At 43.3% G+C, this 25791-nt stretch overlaps 2 protein-coding genes across 4 annotated transcripts in view; one reads left to right on the forward strand and one right to left on the reverse strand.

The window, feature by feature from the left end:
- Positions 1–25791, forward strand: part of EYA3 (EYA transcriptional coactivator and phosphatase 3) — a 160795-nt gene that overhangs the window by 119615 nt on the left and 15389 nt on the right. For all 3 annotated transcript variants that reach the window (XM_029619178.1, XM_029619176.1, XM_029619177.1), the window contains 3 exons: positions 21176–21234; positions 21816–21976; positions 22456–22570. In XM_029619178.1, the coding sequence (XP_029475038.1) occupies positions 21176–21234; positions 21816–21976; positions 22456–22570 (335 nt within the window). The remainder of the gene's footprint in view (positions 1–21175; positions 21235–21815; positions 21977–22455; positions 22571–25791) is intronic.
- The window catches only part of XKR8 (XK related 8), a 114485-nt gene that overhangs the window by 26071 nt on the left and 62623 nt on the right, over positions 1–25791 (reverse strand). The gene's annotated exons all lie outside the window — the stretch shown is intronic.

Here is a 25791-nt window from a genome sequence, read left to right on the forward strand (position 1 = left end):
GGGGGGGGATCAATTTGGCCGCAGCAGGATAAAATGAGATACTGGGCTGGGGAGAAATAGCATATGGCAGGGTCCATTCCCGTACCTTTTGTTTACCCCTTTAGATACATGTCTGCTCATCGTAAAGCCCAAATGTACTAAGCATTTTTCTCATAGAAACAAAATTGGAAAACTCTGTTCTATCTCAAGGTAGCAAAACTGTGATAAGGCGGTGGGTCAGAGCCAGGAGGATGCTTGGGTGTTTAGGGAGAGGTATAATCAGAAAAAAGGAGGAGATAATGCCTCTGTATAGGTATTGGTGAGGTTTCACCTAGAATACGGTGTTCAGTTCTGAAGGTCGTATTTCAAAAAGGCTAAAGCCAGTTCAGAGAGAGGCAACCAAAATGTTGTGAAGACTGCCCCAAAAGCCATATTGAATGAGACTGAAGGACCTAAATATGTGTGCCCTAGAGGAGAGAAGAGTTGGCTGGGGAGGGAGGGGGGAGGTAGGGGATTACGATAGACATTTAAATATCTGAAAGGTATTCATGGTGCTCAAGGGGCAAAGCTTTTCATCAGATGGTAAGTTGTAGAGCTAGGGGATCATGATGTGATGCACCAAGAGGGGAACAGCATCAGAAAATGTTTTTTCACCAAAAGAGTGGTGGATGTCCAGAACGCCCTTCTGGAGGAGATGGTGGTGGGAAAAAAATGGTAGCAGAATAAGAAAAAAAAATGCTTGGGATAAACACAGAGAATCCATAGTGGCAAAAAGGATGGAAATGAAGTATGTTAGCATAACCTGTATGTAGCGGCAGTTACACCCCAAACACAGCAGTGGTATGACAAAGCATGGGCAAGCCAATAGTATGATGACCATGAGAGGAAGCTTGACAGATTGGGTCTTGGGTTGCATTTGGTAATTGTACATGCACAGCTACAAAAAGAGGATGAATCTCAGCTGGGCAGACTGAATGGGCCATTTTGGTCTTTATCTGTGTTGTGTCCGGTGCCCGACGCCCTCTCTCCGCCCTCCTCACCTCGTTGGGGCCTCCCTCTTCGTCCGCGGAAAGATTGGCTGCCGGGGTGTTCTCTTGCCGAGGTCCTCCGGCATCCCCGGATCGGCTCCACGCTGCAAACCGCCATGTTCCTGAGAGGACTAGGGGTGCGCGCACGGCGCGGCCCCGACAGAAGTACCGGCAATGGCGCGAACCTTGGTGGCGTCCCCCAAAGATGACGTCACCCGCGACGGATATTTAAGGTCTCAGTATTTGCTAACACATCGAGTTAGCAAGGATAAGGATTCATTCTATCTGAGCTATTCTGCCTCCTCGGACTTACCAGGGGTACCCGCTCCTCGGGGGCCTCGCTCTCTTCTTGTTTTTCAGGTCAGTCTGGAACCGGTACTCGCTCTTCGAGGGCCTATGTTCCCGGACTTGTTGCTTAATTCCCTTCTGCCTGGAAGTCTTCACTACCAAGCTACTTCAGTGAGTTACCATCACTCTCTCAGAACTTTCCCTGGAACAAGTACTCACTCCTCAAGGGCCTATACCTTCCAGCTCTGGGGCTTCTGTGAGACAGTGTGTGTGTTACCATCTGGTTCGGTGTATGAACTTTGCATACCTTGCCTACTCACTATATTTCAGTTTTTCTCCAACTCAGCCTCCAGGGATCAATGTTCCAGTATCTGAGGGACTGCAGCCCAGCTGGGTGCCGGGCATTCCAGCTCACTACTGCCACCTCTGGTGGTTCAGTATACTGTTTAATAAAAACTAGTGTGTGTCTGCCTCCATACTCTAAGCCTGACCGGTGGTTCCTCTCGGGATCTTCCCTTGAGGGTGTGGTCATCTGCCACTGATCCAAGGATCCACCCACAAATACCTACAGACTGCTGTCTCCCAAGCAGTCTGTCCTCTCCAAAGATAACAATCTGCCATCATTTACTATATGTTACCATGAATGCACAAGAATAATAGATTTCTTGACTAGCTTTCTGGAATTAGATTTCCTCTATTAAATCAACACAAAATGAGCAGGTAAAGCCTGTTTGTTTTGAAGTATCTGTTCTTAATTTTAAATGTTTTCGGTTCTTAGATGTTCCATAGGCACAGAATGGGTTTTGAGTGAGGCCCCCTCTGCATCTCTCGATTTCACATGCAGAATAATCTGACCTAACCTATCCATTATAATCTGCCTTGAAATGTAACACCCTCCTAACTTGGCCTAATCTATCTAACTGTAACCCATTTCATAACGTAACACCTTGTTATATAACACCTTCCTAACTTGATCTAGTCTTCCTCAGTGTAATCCACCTTGAAGTGGCTGACTGACCGAAAAAAGGCTGAATAATATGAAATAGTTCAATATGTATAGTTTTCCCTGTTTAATTTCTTGCTCTCACTCTATGTGGAATCTACCCTCCGACTTTAGATCTCAGGTAGAGTAAGAATCTCTTTTAGAGCCACAGTAATTCCTTCATTGCTGTAAAGGCTCTGCCCTATCATCTGAGCTCATTTTGTGCAGTGTGTTACTAGCACACTTTCCTTTTACATTTCTCCATTTGGAAAACTGACCATTTAGTCCTATCCTTTGTTTCCTGTCTTTTAACCAGTTACCAATCCAGAATAGGACACTGACTCCTAGCCCATAACTTTTTTTTTTTTTTTTTTTTTAATTTTTTTATTTATAATCTTTTAACAAATATACAAATAAACATTTGTATTGGAAATACAGAGATATAGTAAACAAAAATAATCTGGGCTAACCAGCCTTATAACTTACAAATCAAAATATCTCTATCTAAATCTCTTATTACATAGGAAAAACAGGAGAGAACAGAAACTCTTACGAGGAGTACATAACATAAGCATTTTCAAGTCTAGGAGCCCTGACCACCAACTTATTTATATATACCCGTTATTCCTCATCAGGATGTCTCCTACCAGAAATAAAAGCCCTTAACTGTTCCGGTAAAAAGAAAACATAGGTATTTCTGGCCAGTTGAATGATACATTTACAGGGATAGCGTAACTTAAAGCTACCCCCTAATGCTATGGTCTCAGCTCTCAAAGTTAGGAATTCTTTTCTACGCAATTGCGTAGACTTAGCTAGGTCTGGATATACTCGAATTAGGGCCCCATGAAAAGAAACATTGATATTTTTAAAATAATTCTTCATTATCAGTGAGACCGCCACTTCATCAAAAAAGGAAACAAAAAGCACCGCACGATCCATTATTTCATCATTAGAATTTTCCAAATAATCTGTCAGATTCTGGAAGTCTGACTGTGGAGGAAATGTTAACGGTGTGCTGCTTCTCTTAGGCAAAAAGAATAATTTTTTAACAGGTGGTATCTCTTCACATGGTATTTTTAATACCTCCATTACATATTTCCTAAAAGTCAATAGGGGTATTTCCCCTGATATAACTGGAAAATTTAACAGTCTTAGATTAAGATGTCTCATGAAATTTTCAATAGACTCTAGCCTTCTCAAAGAAGATACTTTTTCTAAGACCATTGTAACATTTACGTTTTGGAGGCTTTTTATATCTTCATTAATTTTCCTAATAGAATTATCTTGCTCTTTAAATTTAATTCTTGTGTCCTTTTCAAGAACTCCGACCTTAGCGGCTATCTCGTCAAGTTTTTGAGCTTGTACATCTAGTTTGAAAGACATTCCTGCCATGAGTTCCCAGATATTATCCAGGGTTATTACCGCCGGTTTGTTCAATTGCCGGGAGAGACTTCTTACCCCGAGACCGACGACTTCGTCAGATTCACCCGATATTCTGGGGGTTGCCACTGCCGTTCCACCTTCTCCACCCGGCGTTTCAAATTCTCGGGGATCCAAGATGACTCCCTGCTCTCCACTCGTTCGGTCGGCGTCTGGGCCACCCAGCGAGTTTCTCCCGATGATGTCATCGGGCTGCGACTCAGCTCCTCGGTCGACTGTTGGAGGCAAAGTTCGCGGCGGTGTTCTAGGTTCGGGAGGGCTCAGTGAAAGTTCCCCAGGGGAGTAGGGCTCTCCTCCAGCCTGCTCTCCAGTGGGGTCTGCCGCCCTTAATTGCGTTGGTTGGAGGGCAAAGTCGGAAATCAATCGCTGTCCGGCAGCAGAGCTTGGGTCCGGTGGAAAGACCCGGACTTTACCTTTCCTTTTATGAGGCATTTGGAAATTTCGATATCTACGGCTCTCTCAGCCGAATAAAGAAGAAACTGGAGCCGGAGCTAGCGAAGGTACACCCTCTCAGGGCGCCATCTTAGGTCCTCTCCAGCCCATAACTTTTTAATTTCATGATCAGTCTGTCATAGGGGTCTTATCAAATGCCTTCTGAAAATCCAAATACATTCATATCAACTGACTCACCTTTATCTACATATTGTACACCTTCAAAAAAAAATCTAAAGGATTGGAAAGGCAAGACTTCCCTTTGCTAAAACCGTGTTTACTCTTCCCCATTTAACCGTGTCTATTTATATAGCCAATGATTTTGTTTTTAAGAACAGCGTCTATCATTTTGCCCAGCAATGATATCAGGTTCATAGTTTCCCCAGATCACCCTTGGACCCCTTTTTAAAAAGTGGCGATTCTTTGGCCACCTTCCAATGTTCAGGTATTGTGGCTATTTAAAATGATAGGTTACAGATTACTAGAAACATGTTTGTAATTTCATATTTGAGTTTTTAGGACTTCAGGGTGGATGCCATCCGGTCATGGTGATTCATTACTCTTTAGATTGTTTGTTTGATCTATTATATCCTCCTTATCACAAAGATTTAGCTGCTCAGAATCACCACCACCAAAGGTATGTTCCCAACATTTTCCTCAGTAAAGACTGAGACATTCAGTTTTTTTGCTATTCCTTGTTCTCCCTGAGCATTCCATTTACCCCTCGGTCATTGTGTGACCCAGCTGACTCCTTCACAGGTTTTTGCATTGAATGTACTTGATAGTTTTATTATTAGTTTTTGTGTCTATGGCAAGCTTTTCAAATTATTTCTTGGCCTGTTCTACATCTAACTTTTCCCGTCGATAGCAGGGCTGAATTAGCCATGCTGTCTGGGAAGCATCGTGACCCGAAGTAGGCGGAGTCTCCTCAGCTAGTAACAGATGACTCTGTGCAGCTGCGCAGTGATGTTCCCGCACGGTTCCCTCTCCTCTTCGGTTTTTTTTCCACGGGCTGATCGCAAGTGAGGTTTTTCTCCTCACACAAAATTTTTCCTCAGTGATTATTTTTCATCAAATTTTTTCGCTATTTTTCACCGATTTGAATCCCAGATGGCTCCGAAGCCTTCGGGATTCAAATAGTGTCAATGTGGCAAATTTCCTAGTGTGTAGCAGATGGACTCAGGACCAATGGGTATAGTGTGCTCCTGATAGCAGTTGGAGACGGATCAGATTTCAATCTGATGTCAGCCGTAGTACATATACCCCTGCTCCTCAGTATTTTCTGTCTCCATAGCAGTTCTGGACTCTATACACGCTTGCACAGCGTTAGAGTACTCTAATCAAAGAAATTCAAAGCAAAGAAGAAAACTTACCTTTACAGACAAACCCAGCTCTCCTGCGGTGATACCTACGGGTCCCTCCCCCAGTCGAGATTCCTGAGGTGATTTCCGCGATCCCTCAGAGGTAGGCCTCGGTCCGGCAGCCGGCTCCCGGCATGGACTTAGCCTCCGGCAACGGATGCGGCTGAGAGGCAGCAGGTGCAACTTCGAGCTCGACGGTGAAGGTACTTTTCCCTCTCCCCCCACAGCTGGAGACCGCCCGGGACGAGACCGGGAAACGCCGAGACAAGGTAAGGTAGAAAACTTCCTAAAAGTCTCCGGTCTCCAAGGCTCGAATAGCCGCACAGATCGCCAGCCGGCGTCAGTGCCACCGGTTTGATCAGCCCTACCCAGGCTAGACCCCGGTCTGACACAAGGGTCCTCCCACGTAGAGACCCTCCGAGGTGGTAGCCATATTGCTCACGTGGTCGCCATCGCCATTTTCACTTGATCGCCGCCCTGTCCACTGATTCAGTGCGTGCACACAGAGGCGAGCCATGCGCACAAAATCACTTGTGCGCACACCGGCGCGCGCATAAGGGCGCCGGGCGCACAGCCACACGCTTCACTGTGCCGGGCGCATAAGTAAACCCGTGTGCACAGCGGTACACGCATCTTATTGAGCACGCATCCGACCTACACGCACAACTTAGGCGCACTCAGAGTGCATAACTATTTATTTATTTATTTAAGTCTTTTCTATACTGTTGTTTAGTAGTTTCCGTCGCAACTAAGCCTCCCAGCGTACACTTGAACGCACAAACCGGAGTTTTCTGCAATCCTACACACACAAACCATGGCATCACTGGACAAGAAACTCAAGGCTCAGGGCCTCTGCCCAGCATGCCACATCAGAAATGCACAGCACGAAGATGCCACAGCCCTGTGTTTACAGTGCGAGGAGGCTGTGGGTGAACCAGGCCAAGATCCTTTCCAGATGGCACTGGGAACCGGATCCACCAACAGTATACCGGATCTGGCTACCCCCGGCGGAAGCCTCCTTCAAACCGGGCTCCCTGGGGACACGGCGCCTCACAATTTAGACCCAGCATCTTTCTCCTGGGTAGAATTCTTCAAAGGCCTATATACCTTTGTCCACATGCAACCGGCGCCCCTGATGACACAGTCACAGCCTGCTCCAGAGGACCCGAACATCCCGGGACCCTCTAAACCCAGAGAAGTGGCCTTCCCGCCTCAAAGCCCCAACTTTGGGAACACGGACACCTTGGACAAGGATCAAGACTCCCTGGAGGAAGGGGAAATCCCTTCAGAAACGGAACCGTACTGAACCATGAGGCATTTCTTCACTAAAGACGAACTATCAGACCTCATAGTTCACAGCCTGAAAGAACTCACTATCCCAGGCACGAGTGCCACAGGGGAACTGAAGACGAACCCCCTCCTCAAGGGACTCCATCAGGCCTCCCGCCATTTCCCTTTGCTGCAGGCCGTTCAACAGCTGATTGACCTGGAATGGGAGGCTCCAGAGGCCACGTTCAAGGGGGGACGGACCCTGGCAGCTCTATACACCCTGGACCCCACTGCCAAAGACCTTCTGACATTCCCTAAAGTGGATGCCATGGTCTGCGCGGTCTCAAAGCGCACTACCATCCCAGTTGAGGGAGGAGCGGCACTCAAGGATGCCCAGGACAGACGTCTCGAATCCATCCTTAAACAGTCATTCAACGTTTCAGCTATGTCACTACAGCTCGCGGCCTGCTGTGCCGTGATGACAAGTGCCTGCTTATCAAAGACCAGGAAAGCCACCACACCCATCAAAGCACGAGAACCAGCAGTATCATTCCTTATGGATGCGACCTCCAACCTGGTGCGCACCGCAGCCAGAGGCATTTCCTCCGTTGTGGCAGCCAGAAGACAACTCTGGCTCAGAAGCTGGTCAGCCGACGCGACGTCCAAAACGAGACTCACGAGAATGCCCTTTAAGGGAAACCTCCTGTTCGGAAGCAAACTGGAGAAGTTAGCCGACAAATGGGGCAAAACCCCACTACAGTGGCTACCAGAGGACAAGAACAAGTGAAGCCAGCATTCCTCCCCCCGAACATCTAAGGGCAGGGGATCACAGCGTTTCAATCCGTGCAGAACTACATATCAAGCATCTCGCCCCGCAGGCAGGGGCCAGTCCTTTCGGAACAAACACAACAAAAAGGGAGCCGGCGCGGGTCCAGGACCCAGCCGCACCCCACAATGAAGATCAGCCAACCCATCCACAAGAAGAAGCCATAGGGGGCAGGCTTGCTCTATTCTACCAAAGATGGGTCGAGATAACTTCAGACAAGTGGCTCCTAACCATCATTCGAGAGGGATATTATCTGGACTTCCACAATATCCCTCCTGACAATTTTGTGAAATCTCCCTGCCACGACCCTTCCAAGAGGGCGGCAGTGGAATCTACACTGACCAAATTGCTCAACTTAAAAGCCATAACACTGGTGCCCACGCAACAAGAAAATACAGGGCACTATTCCATCTATTTTATCATTCCCAAGAAAGAGGGTACATTCCTGCCCATCCTGGACCTCAAGTCTGTCAACCTCCACCTTGAGGGTACCTCGCTTCCGCATGGAAACCCTACGCTCGGTCATAAGGGCGATACAGCCGGGAGAATTTCTCACATTCCTGGATCTGTCAGAAGCCTACCTACACATCCCGGTCCATCACGAGCATCAGTGTTTTTTATGCTTTATGATTCTGAACCCACCACTACCAGTTCTGGGCACTACCCTTTGGGTTAGCCACAGTACTCCAAACGTTCACCAAAATCATGGTTGTAGTGGCGGTGACACTGAGGAAAGAAGGAATCCTCGTACACCCATATCTGGACAATTGGCTGATCAGGGCAAAATCCCCAGAGGAAAGCCATCAGGCGACCACCAGAGTCAAAACTCTACTGGAGAACCTTGGGTGGGTGGTCAACACAAACAAGAGCTGTCTGCAGCCCTCCCAATCTCTGGAATACCTGGGAGTCTGGTTCGACACCAGACAAGACAAGGTCATTCTGACTCCTACAAGGAGAACAAAACTGATGAACCAGTTGCGAAACCTGTTAAGCAGTCTTCACCCCAAGGTGTGGGACTACCTCCAAGTCCTCAGTCTTATGATATCCACACTGGAAGTGGTCCCATGGGCGAGAGCTCACATGCGACCCCCTACAGCGTTCCCTACTGTCACGATGGAATCCGATGTCCCAGAATTACTCCGTTCGCCTCCAGCTCCCAGAGGAAGTTCGATCCCAGCTACGATGGTGGCTACAAGAAGACCATCTGAGCAAGGGAGTAAGGCGATCCCCGCTGACCTGGATCCTGCTCACCACGGATGCAAGCCTACGAGGGTGGGGAGCCCACTGCCAGGAACTGACCGTCCAGGGGCAATGGGACAAGGAAGAGTCGGGATGGAACATCAACAGACTGGAAGCACGGGCAGTCAGGCCAGCCTGCCTACGGTTCAGTCACAGACTGTCGGTGTTTCTCGGTTGAAGTGCACTGGCGGTCTCCAGCTATATCCACATCAACCAGTTCAATTTAATCAAGTTAACCAAGTTAATCAAGTTGTTCAGTCACACACATATCCACAATTGCTTTTCAAAGAGAATACTGAGGAGCAGGGCTTCCTGCAGGGGTATATGTACTAGGGCTGACAGATTGAAATCTGATCCGTCTCCAACTGCTATCAGGAGCACACTATACCCATTGGTCCTGAGTCCATCTGTCTACACTAAGGAAAACGAAATTATCAGGTAAGTAATTTCTCCAATTATGTCCATAACCAATGGACATAATTATTGCTACATATGCTTAGTTCCGGAACATGACCAGGCGTCATGTAGAGACTGCGGCAGCATGTCTCCCCGGGCCCAGCGACACAGAGCAGCGAAGATAGAACGCCTATGGACGGGCTCCTATGCGCCATCAATCTCTGTTCACTCTTCGCCTGGACCGGAAAAGTCGGGTAAGGCCCATAGCAAAAAGGCTTCTTCTGTAGGCCCCTCTGAGGCGAGGGGTCATATCCCTTCGGGATTTCAGAAGCTGGCACTACCCTTAACTCAAGTCGGAGCTCCGACAGAGGGTACGCCGCAGGACAAGGGAGATGCGTCGAAGGGTGTCAGGCCTTCAAAGCCTAAAGAACCCCATCCATTCGGCGTCGAAGCAACAGGCGCATATCGCAGGTTCAACGCAGGCTCGAAGCACGGCGCATCTAAAGAGCACGACGCAGGCTCGAAGCAGGGCGCACCCATTAAATACAGTGCAGACATGGCGCACCGTACTCCCAAGAAGCACGGTGCGGAAATGCTGCATAGCACACCTCTGAAGCACAGTGCACCTACGATGCAGAGCGCTTCACTTCTCACATCTTTCGAGCATACTCCTAAGAAAAGGGCGCTAAAAAGAAAACATCAGGAATATTCCCCTACTCCTTCCACTTCCAGTGGAGACATTGACGTGGAACTTCTTTCTGCAGTAGAATCCTCCTCATCATAACAGTCTATTAGGAGTGACCACTCTTTCTCAGAAATGTCATCAGTCTCTAGATCTAAGTGATTGTCTTCCACACTACAAACTGACCAAGAAATATCACTTGTCTCCGGTCATCAAACCCACATCCCAACTTGTGGGAACCTCACCTGAACATATTCTATTACCGACTATTCCTACAAAACATAAGAAGTCGAAAATACACATTCCTCCGCAGGGAACACTAGCAGAATCTGCGATGTCAAAGATATCAGAGGCGTTGTCTGCTTTCTTTAAGGACTTGGAGCAAGCTCAACGATTACCACCTGAGCCTCCCCCCACCCCAAACACCTCCACCGGATCCTATCCCACAACCGGAATTTCAACCAGCCAGCCCGGTTTCACAAGTTTCAATTGCTTCCTCTACGACGGAACTACCATCGGATCCCCCAGAGGGACCACCACAACCTTATTCTCCTCCAGAGGACTTAACCTACGTTAAGTTTATTGAGAAGTTAGGTATCCTCCTTCAAGTTCCGACAGGGAAAATACCAGACCCGAGGGCTGAAATGATGGGCATTCTAAAAATATTCAAAGTCCCCGCTGAACCAACTGTCCTTCCACCGCATAATGTCTTACAGAATCTCCTTTTAAAGAATTGGAAAACCCCTTTTTCCACTACTGCAGCCTCCAGAAAGATTGATATTAAATACAAAATGTGAAATTCCTCCATTTATGAAATACCTCAACTTCCCTATCAATCAGTCGAGGTGGAATCCGCCCTTTCAAGAGCAAAACGTTCCAAGCTACATTCTAACGCCCCAACAATTAAAGAGAGTAAATGCTTGGATGACTTTACAAAGAAAGTGTACCACTCCTCGATGTTGACCTCCAGGATACAACACCACCAATTTTACACCACGCAGTACCGTTTTGAGACTCTGCAAAAACTGCGCCCACTTTGCATCTTGAAGAATAACACCCTTCCACAACCTTTTCTAGACCTAGAAGAAGGTCTTCGACATCTCCTCTAATCTGTTTTTGAGTCCTTTGAATCAACAACACGGGCTTCTGCTACGGCCATTGCTACCAGACGTCTTGCATGGCTAAAAGTGAGTGCTATTCAGACAGACGTCCATGAAAAGCTGGCAGACATTCCATGTGTGGGAAACAATCTTTTTGGTGACCAATTACAGATATGGTCTCTCGTCTCAAGGAGCAATCTGCAGTGGTACAATCACTTACCTACCCATCAGAATCACAAAAACATCAACAGAGATATCAACCTTTTTACCGTCGCCGGTATTATCCACGGGCATATTCTCGTCCTTTTTCTCAGTATAGGCCACAGCCATATGCTCCTCCCAGGTCCACACCCCAGGCTGCGACAAGAGGAAGGCCCAGACAAAAAGGTAACAAAAACAGACACTGGCTGCGCAACAGAAGCAGCCATCATCATCATCTTTTTGAGTGCAATTCAGCCACCACCACCACCCCCAAATTTCATAGGAAGATGCCTTCAATTCTTCCTAGCCAATTGGAAATTCATTACCTCAGACCAATGGGTGATCAACATCATCAGAGAGGGTTACCATCTAAACTTCAAATCCGTCCCACCTCTTCCTCACATATCTTCAACACGGATTATACCTACCCATACAGCATCCCTCAAGGCAAAGTTAACCAACCTGATCTTGCAGAATTCCATACAAACAATCCATCTTCAACTTCAGAATCAAGGATTCTGTTCCCATTATTTCCTCATACCAAAGAAATCAGGAGGCCTCCGTCCTATTCTGGATCTCAGTCTCCTGAACCAACACATTCAGAGAGAAATTCAAGATGACCTCTCTCTAGAACATCCTACCTCTGATACAACCCAATGATTGGCTATGCTCCATCGACCTGAAGAATGCCTACTCCCATATTCCAATTCACCCTTCCTCTTGGCAATACCTCTGTTTTCAAGTTCAAAATTCGAACTATCAATACAAAATTCTCCCTTTTGGTCTTTCCTCAGCCCCCAGGGTATTCATGAAATGCCTAGCAGTGGTGGTGGCTCACCTCAGACAACAGTCGATCCAAATATTTCCTTATCTGGACGATTGGTTAATAGTAGCATCCGATTCGTCCACCCTGAAAGCGCATACCTTGCGTACAATCAATTGCTTACAAACACTAGGCTTCCTCGTCAAATTCGAAAAGACCTACCTACAACCTACACAAATACTTCAGTTCATAGGTGCTCTTTTCAACACGATGGAAAAAAGGGCCTATCTTCCATCGGACAGGATGCACACTCTTATGATGTTAGCGTGCAGCCTACTCAACAAAGCTCAAGCACCCGCATGCCAGATTCTTCAGCTTCTAGGACACATGGCAGCAGCCATTCACGTGGTCCCCCACACCAGGCTTCACATATGTCGTTTACAGTGGGGCCTAAAGACTCAGTTATCTCAGTTTCGACAACCACTCAGTTACAAGATTCGCATTACAGACTCCTTGAAGTTGGACATTCGCTGGTGGCTCTCTCCCACCAATCTATCCACGGGGGCCCCCTTCCGTCTACCCCCTCATCAATCTTCACTTACCACGGATGCGTCAAGGAGGGGTTGGGGGGCCCATTTGGACAACCTAAAAGCCCAAGGCCTCTGGACTCGCCAAGAATCCATGTACCAAATCAATCTCCTAGAACTACATGCCATTTGGAGGGCACTTCAAACATTCTCAACTCAACTACAGCACTCAAACCTCATGGTGTACACTGACAACCAAGTGGCAATGTTTTTTATAAACAAAGAAGGAGGGTCTGGTTCTTGGATAATATGTCGGGAAGCACTTCGAATACTTCAATGGACTCTAAAGTTCAAAATCTCAATCCTGGCCACTTACCTTCCAGGCCTGAACAATATAACAGCAGATCGTCTAAGCCGAGTATTTCATCCACACGAATGGACCTTGAATCCAGAGGTGGCAACCAACATTTTCCAACAGTGGGGTATCCCCTCAATAGATCTATTTGCAACAGAAGACAACAGACAAGTTCAAACCTTCTGCTCCATTTATCCAAGCAGCATACAGTTTGCTCCAGATGCCTTCCTCATTCCATGGACACCAGGCTTGATGTATGCTTATCCTCCTATTCCACTGATCTCTTGGACAATTCAAAAGTGGTACAGGATGTAGCAGATATGATACTCATTGCACCAGCATGGCCAAGACAGCCATGGTATGCGTATCTAATGCGTCTTTCCACACGCCCACCGATACTCCTTCAAAATCTTCCACATCTTCTAGCGCAAGAAGGGGGCTCTCTCCTCCACCCGATGAATCAATCGCTTCATCTCACAGCATGGAGATTGAACGGCAAGTATTGAATCACCTTCACTTACCCACAAAGGTGGAAGATATCCTCATCGCATCTAGGAAACCTTCCACCAGGCGCAACTATACAGGGAAATGGCAGTGCTATCTAAATTGGTGCGATCCTAGAAACATAAATTCTTTTTCGGCTACTGCCTCTCAATTATTACAGTATCTCCACACCCTATACGAGACAGGTTTAGCTACCACCTCAGTCAGAGTCCACATCAGTGCTATAGCAGCATTTCACGACCATCATAACATCACCGCGCAGCTGCACAGAGTCAAAGCTCTGTTACTAGCTGAGGAGACTCCACCTTCTTCAGGTCGCGACGCTTCCCAGACAGCATGGCTAATTCATCCTGCTATCTACGGAAACACTGTTTACGGTAAGCAAACTTGCTTTTCCAGTACTTATTATCTTGCCTGTTTTCTTATTAAGGTCTACTTTCCATGTTTTGAAAGATGCCCTTCTGGCCTTAATCTGTGATTAATTCACTGAGTCAAACCATTTTTGGAGAGACAAGATCTAAAATCTCTAATGTATTCATTGATTCTGAATCATTTAGCCTATTCTCACAGGACAAGCAGGATGGTAGTCCTTACATATGGGTGACATCATCAGGATGGAGCCCGATCACGGAACACTTTTATCAAAGTTTCTAGAACTTTGACTGGCACCTACTGGGCATGCCCAGCATGGCACTAACCCAGCATCCAGCAGGGGTCCACCTTCAGTCTCTTTTTTTTTTCCGCGCAGCAGTAGCCACGCGGGTTAAGGAGCTCTCCAGAGATTCCTGACAGGAATTTTCGTCACGGACCTTTTTAAAACATTTTCAAAAAGTTCTACCCCATAGGGGTCCCCCCATCGATAAATCTCTAATGTATTCATTGATTCTGAATCATTTAGCCTATTACTATCACAGTATTTATGCCAGCTCGATTCACAGACTTCCACTGCAGCTAAGCTTATTTCTGGAAAAAAACAAATATCACGTTTCCCTACTATGCTGGTTGCTCATTTATTGTCACATACAGTTTAAAATCGATTTAACATTTAAAGCACTTAGGTGGGGACCCCCCTCATATTTAGCAAATTTGTTGTTTCCTCATAACCCTAAAAGAACATTGTTCTTCCCAGTTAGAATTGATAAGGCTTCCATCTCCCAAAATTCGCTTGGAACATATAAGGGACATGACTTTTTCCTATCTAGAGCCTTGTCTTGGAACTCCTTTCCTCATTCTCTGAGGGAGGAAAAAGATTTCAGTAGACTTGGAAAGAGATTGAAGACTTGGTTTTATTCCAGAGTCTTCAACTCTTGACAAGTAAATTCATTTTTGTTTCTACAAACATGATTAATTTTTTACCTTACAATTCTAACTTAAGCAATGTATAGTAAGGCTAAATACCATAAAACATACAAAATCAAAACTTCATTAATCATCAGAACAAAACAAAATATAGCATATATCATCAAATATAAAAATAAATTATAATAGAATAAATGAAATTCTTATAACAAAATATAAATGAGAACCCAACACTGTAATAACAAGAAATACAAATAATAAAATATCTTTGAGCAGTACCTTTTGTTTCACATTGATTTCATAGATTAAAAACAGATTATAAGTTCTTAAGTTTTTTTTTTAATACTGATTTAGATATTTTTGTACTTATTTATTGGTTTTGTAACTAAGTTTTTCTATTTGAATCTGATTGTACAACCTTTTTAATTGTACATCACTTTGATTGCTTATAAAGAGGTTGATTTAGAATTGTGGGTATGCAAAACAGTTCATATGCATGGTCTGCTAGGTAAAATTAATGAATCGGATAAAATGAAAATATGGCTCTTTACAAGGGAGGAAGGAAATGTGTTGAAATGAGACAGTGGAACTGGAAAGTGAATGGAAGAGAAATCAGAGGCAATTTGTTGAGGGCAATTTTCAAAGCCATTTTCACAGGTAAAGCAGCGCTTACCTGCGGAAATGGGCTTTTAAAAAACTTTCCTGCCCAATATGCGGGCGCGAGTAGGGCCTGTATGCGCATATTCTTCCTTATAGCGTGAAAAGGAGTTCCCGGGGGCGGAGGCAGGGAGTGGTCAGCACTTAGACACACAATTCTGCCTTTTCCAAAGGATGTACGGCATTTTCCCTGGAAAAGCTTTGTGCGCACATGAGCAGGTGTGAATGTACGCAGGTAACTTTGGTGGGATAATTTTGAAAGGGAAAGTATGTGCTTGCTTTCCCTTTGAAAATTGTAAAGTTTGCAAGTAAAAAGTAGCCACAGACTTAATGTGGGCAGTTATAAAATTAGCCCCAAAAAGGACTTTTCCACTATATAATGTCAGATTATTACTTTTTTACCTATTGGGAGGAGGCAATGTAAGGTGTGAGAGGAAAAGGTTGCACAGCAGTTTGTGGAGCCAAATGTTCTAGGGTAATTTTTACAGTTCATAATTTGTTCTGGAGGATTCAAATGCAGAAACTGCAAAAGTATTGGTGAATGTTGATAGCTGTGCCACATCATTTTAGTATTAGCAAACTATGTTGTATAATATGTTGGTAGTATCCTCCCAGACAAGTTAATTGTATACAAAAGATTTCTTGTGAGTACGAGCTATAGACACCACAAAGTGCATTGGTGCATGAAGTTGTCCAGTCTGTTGTGACCTCGTCATGTTCCAAACTAGGAAATCTCTTCCATGATTTTCCTTGACATTATGCAGAGAGCACTTAATCTGGGCGGAATTAATGGGAACTAGATCTTTCTGTAAACATGTTCCTTGAGATTCAAGTCAACACACTTTCTGCTAATTAAAAGCACACAAAACTAGATGCTTACAGTAATCTTCTTAATGCCCGCAGCTACTTTCTTGTGCCAAGTTATATTAAATTAGTTTTTCTTTCTTCCAAATGAGTTAATGGCTCTCGATTGGTGGCGGTGTAATTTGACACTTGTCACAATGACACCTGTGAAGGAAAATGGTCATCCTTTTCACTAACCTAATGTCCAGACTGATGCACCTTGGGGGTGGGAAGGTAATGGGGTTGCCAGCGTGGAAGGCACAAGGAAATGTTGAATTGCACCAGTATTCTGCACTTACAGATTTTATTTTTAAACATTTCTAGCCCACCTTCCTGATCTAATGATTGCCCAAGGCAGTTTATAAAAACAACATATATCATAAACGGAAATAGAGCAAAAATAATACAAACCCCGTACATAACAAAGACCACAAATTAAAACTGAATGTTGGCCCAACTGAGCCAAGCAAATTCTACATTTATTTTTTTTAAATGTCTATACCATCTCCTCAGGCAGGCCAAAAGGAGTGCCCGAAGCATTGTACAATAATGATCAGCATAACACATCCAGCTTACCTTTAAACATAAAAACAGTCCTGCTAAATTCCAACTCACCTTATACCAACCCGCAACAATTACATCAGATAAGTTACACTGGAAACAGAAAAGTTTTTACTTATTTAAAAAATGCAAGCAGGTTAGATTCCATCCTAAACTCATGTGGTAAACTATTCCAAAGGCATGGAGCCATCACAGAGAAAGCACGAGTTTTCCATCGCAGTGCTTTCAAATTCTTTAAACCTCCCAAAGTAGCAGATCGCAGATGTGAAATGTTACATACTTTATAAATGAATTACCATGCAGCCTTCTCATGGCAAAATTCGTATTTATTGCAAGTGAGCAAAAATCTACTGTAGTAAGGGAGCTGAAACTCAAGGAGGTTTTGTTTTTTGTTTTTATTTTGTTCTTTTAACATCCCATTTTAGAAACAGTGATGTGTGTGAACATTTCACAATGCCTTGTTTGGTACAGAAATTTGCATGGGATAATGATGGGTGTAAATTTCTGTGTAATAATAGGTACATCATTAGACATCACAGGTAGGACACCAGAAAAGAAATAGTGTCAGTTGGTGACCACAGGCACTAACCAATAACAAGGCAACTTTAAAAATGATCGGTCAACCAATGACAGAGCAGCTTCAAAGATACTATGTGACATCATAATGTTCTGTGACCTAGCTGTGATTTCAGCTGAACTGGACTGTTTCTCTGTAGGGAATAATAAGAATGCATTTTAAGTGTCAGGGGCATCAAGGGCGCACATGAAAAGCATAAACTGGGAGCTCTGGCATCTCTGTCACAAATCTTTAATAAAATGGAATGAGCATTTCAAAAGATACTGTGGGGGTCAGATATATGGTAATCTTTCAAGACCAGCTTCCCTAGAGGAAACTGGATTAAAATGTTTTAGTTAAAATAACTAGTAAAGAATCCAACTGACTTCAGACCCCTGAACTTTCTTCCTTTTCTTTTACTTATCCTAATAGTAAAATGGATGCCTGCTTTTTAAAAAAATATCCAAACCAAGCATTTTATTACAAAGAAGTGACTTTCCACAAGTAAAAGAATAACTGAGTAATCACAGCATTTGTTCAAGATTCTGTAGCTTTATATCAGAGGGTATGTTACAATAGAGAGCATTCTGAAGATGGCAGAGTCTTTACGTAGACTAGAGGAGGTGGGGATTTTGTTAGCTGGAAATAGAAAGGTTTTAAAATCCAGGTGCTACAGAATGGGATATTTTGTGTACATTGGTAATAGTGTCCCCTGAGCAGGCGTCTTCCAAGCCTGCTCAGGGGACACTATGTGTTGAGGGGATTCTCCATCTATGTGTTGAGGGGATTCTCCACCATCACAAAGTCATTAACTCCAGGAGCTCTTTTTTTTTTTTTTTTTTTTCCCTAATCACTTCTGGAAATTGAGTTCCAAGTAGTTTTTGTGACTGGATTTTCTGTACTTAGTTTGTTTTTGCTCTTATTTTATTTATTAATTTATTAGTTGCCTGGTGCAATGCTCTAGTGTATGCAACTTACAAAGTAAATATACATAAAATTCATAAAAAATATAAACACACAAAACTGTAAAAACATAAATACACAAATATAAACCATAAAAACAAAAATAAATTCATGATATGAAGAACTAACTAGGACGTTAAAAAATTAAACCGAAGTAAGCTGTCATGCTGCTCTTAAAAACAAGGATACATCGTTTTGAAATTTAAAAAGAATTTGAGCTAAAAAAGATTGTTGTAAACCCGTTAATGTATATGTATAATATTTTCAAGTGTTGTTGCTTAAATTGCTGTCGGAGACACAAGTTGCTGTAACGTTCTGTATCTCCATTTCCTTCTGTGCTTGTTCCAGCAATGCTGGGTTACATCCCTGGAGACCATAAACTTGGGTTCTGCAAACTTGTCATTTCACCTGCTCTGACTCTTAAGGATTCTCCTCACAAATATCTAATTACCTTTCAAGACAAGTCTGAGTTATTTGGCAAGGCAAACATTTTGTTTTTTTTAGGGCCCTTTATATTCTGGAAAATAATTTGACGTCCAAGGATTTTGTGTCTTGCATTCTATGCACAGCTAAGATTCCCGCTGTGTATAGCCATTCTACATGCGTGGAATGTCTTGGACTGCTAATCTGTCTTTAGTTTGTCCGGGAGCTGCTTCTTGCTTATTTGGGCTTCCAGCTCCATCTGAACCAGCTGCCCTTAAGCTACAGGGCCATAAGCCTTCATTCATACCTACCCAGAGATTTTTTTCCCTGTTTTATAACCTCCCTCAGCCTGACCCAGACATAAGATGACAGCTCCTTCTTGAATCTGACATCCTGAGTCCAGCCAGTAGGTGACACCATTAAGCAATCACTGAACCCACGCCGTGGCCCACTGTTTTACTTCTGGAATCGCCCCTACAGTTCAAAAACAAAACAAAACTGCACAATCTGTTTTTAAATGGAGCTAGTCTGGTGAATGAAGAAATAAGGAAGTCAGAGAGAGAGTTGAGTCTGGAAAGGCAATGTTGTATGCATGAACTACCTAAGGAATTGATTAGAGGATAAGACATTTTCACAACTCAGTCTAATAGGAAGCAGACTAATAGAGACTTATTCCAGGAATGTCAGTTCCCAGGGTGTGAAGTTGCAGTCCTTGAGGATCCTAAATGGATATGGTTTTCAAGATTTCCCTAATAAATATACTGGAGATATTTGTATACAGTTGAGACCATGCTTTCGAGTATATCTCCTGTACATTGATTTGGGATAGTGTGTATACCAAACCAGTTAGTGGTCCATAAAGACTGCAGTTTGACATCTCTGTCCTAGACCAGATGCAAGGGTTGCAGAAGTGGGCAATACCTCTTTTTAAAGGGCTTTGTTCCTAGCTGGCAAGTTCTTAATTTGCACCTAAAAAGAGGGGCTAGGCAGAGAATGGCTAGGATTCCTCTCTCATTTCCAGAATTGTCCTTGTTCTTCATAGGGATAGACACCTTGACTTACCTTTTTGTGTAACTTTTAAAAGCAGAGCAAAGAAAGCTGGGACAGTACTAATTGTCCTCATGCAGACTTCTAGGAAGTCTACGGCTGATCTTGTGTTGAACAGAAAAGATAACTTTTTTCCAAGGTTTTTGTAATAGGCCGTGATTCTAGGCAGAGCAGATCTTGCCGTAATTTGGAATCACTTATTTTCCTTATTTGATTAAAGCTTGCACATTGGTACCATGCAGGTGCATCTGGTAGCTGTTGTAGTTATTTCTTTTTCTGTTCAAACACTTAAGGGTGTGGGGTCTTTTCCAGTAGTTTTTCGGTGTAAAGGTAAAGAACTATAGGTTAGTTTATTGAATAATTGTTATGGAACTACACACTTAAGACTGTAACTTTCAAACCGGTACACAAGCGCGCATTTGTACTCATACGTTGGTCCACGCCCAGGGATGCGGCCATTTTATAACATAAGCGCGCATGTTATAAAATAGTGTGGCCGTGCACACGTGCCAAATTTTAAGTGGGCATGCCTTTCCCAGTTTTACCAGTTCATCCCCAGTTCACACAGTTCAGAGAGGTCCGCCAAACCCCCCTAGTTTAATAGCCTTCATTCCCCCCAGTTAGCCCCCACCTTTAAAACCCCACAGATCTGCTTCGTTTTCTTTATTTTAGAACTTACACCTTCTCCATAGCAGAAGTAAATTTACGCAGCAAGGGACTTCTACACGTGCAATTGCTTATACTGTTTAGCTATTAAATGGTTACTTAGCTTTCGCTTAGAGAATCCCCGATGGTTACAATGTTCTTCAAAAAATCCCCGATGGTATAATGGTTACAGTGTCCTTCCGACTTGTACAAGTTTCAGCATCAAATGCCTTCCTCAGGAAATATTCTTCTCTTTTATTCGAAAAGCAATTGTTTAGGCTACACTGATGGTGATAAAAATTAAGAGGTGTGCACACACGAAAAATACACGTTTTTTAAAAAAGGAAAAATAAAAAATAAGTCACAAGTTATAAGTAATGGGCAAATGTTGGTGCCAAACTTGAAATTTTAAAAGATTTGTTCGATTGAAAAAATGGAGGTTGGAGGGTAGTTAATGATTAAATTAAAAGAGGCAACATGGAGAGTGCCCAATAAAATATATGAAACTACCACCCATTCTCATAACAAATTTAGTGAACCATTTCATATACTGGTAAATAGTTAAGTAAGGCAACAACATTTGTTTGAAAGGCATACGGTCCAGGTAGTATTTTGTGAGTACTTTAGTTAAACCTGGGTGATTTATCTCTCTAGTATACGGGGTTATCAAAGTGGCAGACAGGAAGGCGCACATATATTTAATTTATAAAAGTATCTCTTCAGATTACTGCAACTTATTTATTTTTTTTTTTTAATTTCTCTTTTACTGCAACTTATTTAAGGACACTACTTTTCTCTTTCTCTGTTAGGAATGTGACCAGGTCCATATAGAAGATGTGGCCTCTGATGACAACGGACAGGACTTGAGGTGTGTATTCTGTAGCATCCATGCACTTTGGCAATAAAAAGTACATTAGGGCACATGTTGGACGGCCACAGCAAAGGAAACTAGATGGCCTGGAGACAGGCGTTCTTATCTGCCATGTCAAGTCTTCTTTTATAACTTAATTTAGGGCTTCTAGCTCAGTCTGTACCAGAGCTGGGGTCCTGGCAGTATGAACCTTCATTTGCACCTAAATGTGGATTTTACTCCCCCCCCCCAATTTTATGTCCTTTCTCAACTCGCCTATTCCAATCATCATAGCGACAGTCCTGGGCTGGGGATTATGCACCAGGACTCCTTCAGGATCTTTGCAAGCTTGGGCCCGGGGCACTAGGGGGCTGTTAATGCTGCCTCCCTCATTACTGACCCGAGAAGCAGATCATCTTATCCAGGAACTGAAGCCAGGTCCTCCAATTGGTACTGGCACTGGGCCAGTTCCACTAGTGCCAGTTCTAATCCACTTGTGGAGTGCGATGCTTTTTGTAGTTAAACAATGACTTTCTTCAACCTTTGTTCAATTCCTTAAATTGTTTAAGGCTGGTAAGTGTGACATTTTTTCCTTTCAGTAACTACAGTTTTGCAACAGATGGTTTCAGTGGATCCGGAGGAAGTGGGAGTCATGGCTCCATGGCAGGTGTTCAGGGAGGAGTGGATTGGATGAGGAAACTGGCTTTCCGCTACCGAAAAGTAAAAGAGATCTATGATAAATACAAGAGCAATGTAGGCGGTAAGTCTTTGGAGATCGTAGTAACAGTTGTGGGGTCAGCAAAGAGGCTTCTACTGGGCTTATAAGAGTCATCCAGAAGCATTTGTGATAGATACATGGCCAGCAAAAGAGTAGATTATTATAATTAATTGTAACCTTTTAATTTACATTCCTGTTGGCCAAGCCTTCTGGTGTTTCTGCAGCAGGAAGAAAATAAACCTTGGCAGAACAAGCTTTATGCATCAGTTATCAATGTCAGAAGAATGTACTGAAAAAGGGACCTATATGTGGGGTCTCAAACTAATTTATTGCATCTTTTAATGTCGATCCAATAAAAGGCATTGCAACCTTCTAAGATTCCAGAAACAATACAGCTGCTTGAATTTTGCATTGCAGTCTTATACTATGAATATACATATTTAAATCAATGACCTGCATGTTTGTGCATGAGAAGAGACCTCAAATGTTGTAACTGGCCTTATGTGGGTTTATCTTCTCAGGACTGCTTAGTCCTCAGAGGCGAGATACTCTACAGAGTTTACGAGCAGATATTGAAGCCTTAACGGATGCTTGGCTAGGAACAGCCTTAAAGTCTTTGCTGCTTATCCAGTGCAGGTAGGAATTTGGTCACTTTGAAAGCCATGTGTTTATTCTTCTCATGTCTGTCTAGCAAAGTCTATTTCTTTCCACCAACGAGCACATTTTAGCGCTTGTGAGTTGGCCTTAATAAGATCCTGCGCTGTGCAAGGGTCATCTTCAAGCAATTAACAGACCAAAAAGTGTCGCATGATCTGCCTTCTGCAAGAATCACAGGTCTTTGGTCTGGTGGAGTATCCCTATCTTGCCTTGTCTGCCCTTGGCCTACCAACTTTGGTACAGAGGCTGTCTAGGGTCTTTCAGGTAATTCATTTCTCCTCTTCCCCTACAGGAAGCTGCTCTAATATCCACACTAATCCCAGCAGCAAGGTCTCCAAGTCGCACTTGCCTCATCTTAATAGGCAGTCACTGATGTAATATTAATTACTTCTGTTGTCTGAGTTTCTGCGTGACTTCCGGAGCTTTTGTTTTTGCAGTAGTGTAACTGTTCAGAGGGTGTCTGGCATTCTCTGCCACTTTCTCTCTGACCGATGTGGATGTCTGAGGTGGAAAGTTTCTAGTCTTTTATGCTTAATAGTAAAGTGGAGTGGAATGAAAAGAATTTCAGCTGCTTCACACTTACCTATTATTCTGGGGATTGCAGGGCTCATTGCAGAAGGCTACAGTCAAGGGCTACCTTTATAAAGTTTCAGCTTTACTCAGTCCTAGAAACAGTGGATTTCTGTTGTGTGCACAAACTTTCTCCAAAGGCAAGCAGGATAGTAGTCCTCACACATGGGTGACATCATCAGATGGAGCCCCAAATGCGGAACACTTATATCAAAGTTTCTAGAACTTTGATTAGGCAACTGAGCATGCTCAGCATGCCCTATACCACGCGTCCACCTGGGGTACCTAGTCAGTCTCTTCTTTTCCACAGAGCTGTAAGCCTCACGGTGTGATTGAGCTCGCTTTGACTGTTTTCAGCCTTGTGGGGAAACATTTTTGCTCTTCACTTTTTTTTTTTTGGTGGTTTTTCCTTCAATCCATTGCTGGATCCCTCTCTGCCTTCCCATAGTGCATTGAGTAAGAAAGAACTTTCTCCGATTAGTTTTAAATGTGCCACATGCTAACTTCATGGAGTGCTCCCTAGTCTTTCTATTATCTGAAAGAGTAAATAACCGATTCACATTTACCCGTTCTAGACCTCTCATGATTTTAAACACCTCTATCATATCCCCCCTCAGCCATCTCTTCTCCAAGCTGAAAAGTCCTAACCTCTTTAGTCTTTCCTCATAGGGGAGCTGTTCCATCCCCTTTATCATTTTGGTTGCCCTTCTCTGATGCAACAGTAGATTCAGAACCATATGGCTGTTTATTGTGTAAAACCCAACTCTCCCAACCTATGGCCTATTGTTTGGGTTCAGGCTGTCGTCTCCTCTATTACCAACAGCACTGTGGTGGTTTTGCCCATTGTCACCTGGTTAGTTGTCTGTTGGTCCCCTTTTTGTGTTTGGGAGCAGCCTGTAGCTAGGGATTCACCCATGTGTGAGGACTACCATTCTGCTTATCCTTGGAGAAAGCACAGTTGCTTACCTGTAGCAGGTATTTTCCACAGCAACAGGATGTTAGTCCTCATGAAACCCGTCTGCCACCCCGCAGATTTGGGTTTCTCCTATATTTTATTTTTAATTGTAACTCTGTTATGAGACTGAAGAGAGACCATGCATGGATGCATGGTATAGAGCCTGCTGGGCATGCTCAGTGTGCCTAGTTAAAGTTCTAGAAACTTTGACATTTTTTCTGCATCGAGGCTCCATCTGATTATGTCGCCCATGTGTGGGTCTAAAATCCTGCTGTTTTCAAAGAACACCTGTTACAGGTAAGCAATTCTGCTTTCAGTTCTCTACAAATTAAATTTGAATGAAATTAAAATCATCCAGAATGTTTGTGATAGAAGCTAGTTATTCATTTTCATTATATATAATGATCTGTTACTAGTATAGCTTGAAAGCCACAAAACCATATATATACTCTGTGTGGTATGTTTTTTACATGTAGTTGGTAAAAAATCTAGATAAATTGAATGTGCATACATGAAAATCAAATTATATATAAAATTGAAATGCATGTAAGTAATTTCAAAGCGGTATTATAAATTGGGCAATCAAATGTTCTCCATGAGCTTGTAATGCTGAAATTTTAAAAAGCAAGTTTTTTCCCATGGTTCGAAGCTGTTTAATTTATGTAGATTTTTTACCAACTACATGTAAAAAACATACCACACAGAGTATATCTCTTGTTCTTTCCAGTTGCAGAATCTTCTCCTTTAAATGCTTTTTAATGAGCTCAGTACTGGGAGGAGGAAGGCACAAATGCCATGCACACAAAACAACCCCAATAAATAGAAAAAAAATATTTTTTATTCTCTGATAACAAACAGGAACGATGCATCAGACTCTTGTGGGTCATGTGACCTGTGCTGCAGGCATCATTTAATAGCTCCAGAAACTCTTCTGTCAGAGGAGGATGCCTGCTTAGATCACTGCCACTAACATTTTGGGCTTTCAATTTTTTGGGCTTTTCAGCACTTTCATGCCATTTTTCAAATAAGATCCTTTTTTTTTTTTTTCCCCTTAGTGTCCCTAGTTAGGTTTTTTTTGTCTCATTTTTAGTTTTCTTGTTTCTTTGGTGTTGCTGCTTCAGCTCGCCACCAAATTGGCACCATAAACACTGAAGAACTGGACTTGATACTTGCAGCCATTTATCTTTTTAGCGTGTTTTATGAAAACAAACACACACTTATGTTTTCAGTTTGTCAAAAAAAAAATGTTCACAGTTAAAAATGGAAGAGTTCAGGATGGTTTGCCTAGGTACCAAGGATACTGGGAGTTGATCTGAACAGTGAGGACAGGAGCTGGTGAATCTCTCAAGGTTCTCCATTATTTTATATCTGTTTTTGCATTCTTAAGCCAACCTCGTTAAGCTAAGCAAATTGCCGAAAAATTTAGAGGAAGAGTTGTTTTCAGAGGCACTTCTGCAAGTGGAATTGTTTATTCTGCAGAAATGGCCTTTTACAAAATTGCCTGCCTGATATGCAAGTAAACTTGGGTGCATATGTCCTGTTCAAATGTAAATTTGCCCAGACTTAAGTATAGGTGTTCTCATGGGCGGACGTAAGGAGGCATTAGAACTTATGGGGTGAATTTTAAGAGTTGCTCGTGTTAAATGGCCCCCCAGAAAAACAAACTAATCAGACA

The sequence above is a fragment of the Rhinatrema bivittatum genome, chromosome 11 (genome assembly GCF_901001135.1).
Source record: "Rhinatrema bivittatum chromosome 11, aRhiBiv1.1, whole genome shotgun sequence".
NCBI classification, from domain to species: Eukaryota; Metazoa; Chordata; class Amphibia; order Gymnophiona; family Rhinatrematidae; genus Rhinatrema; species Rhinatrema bivittatum.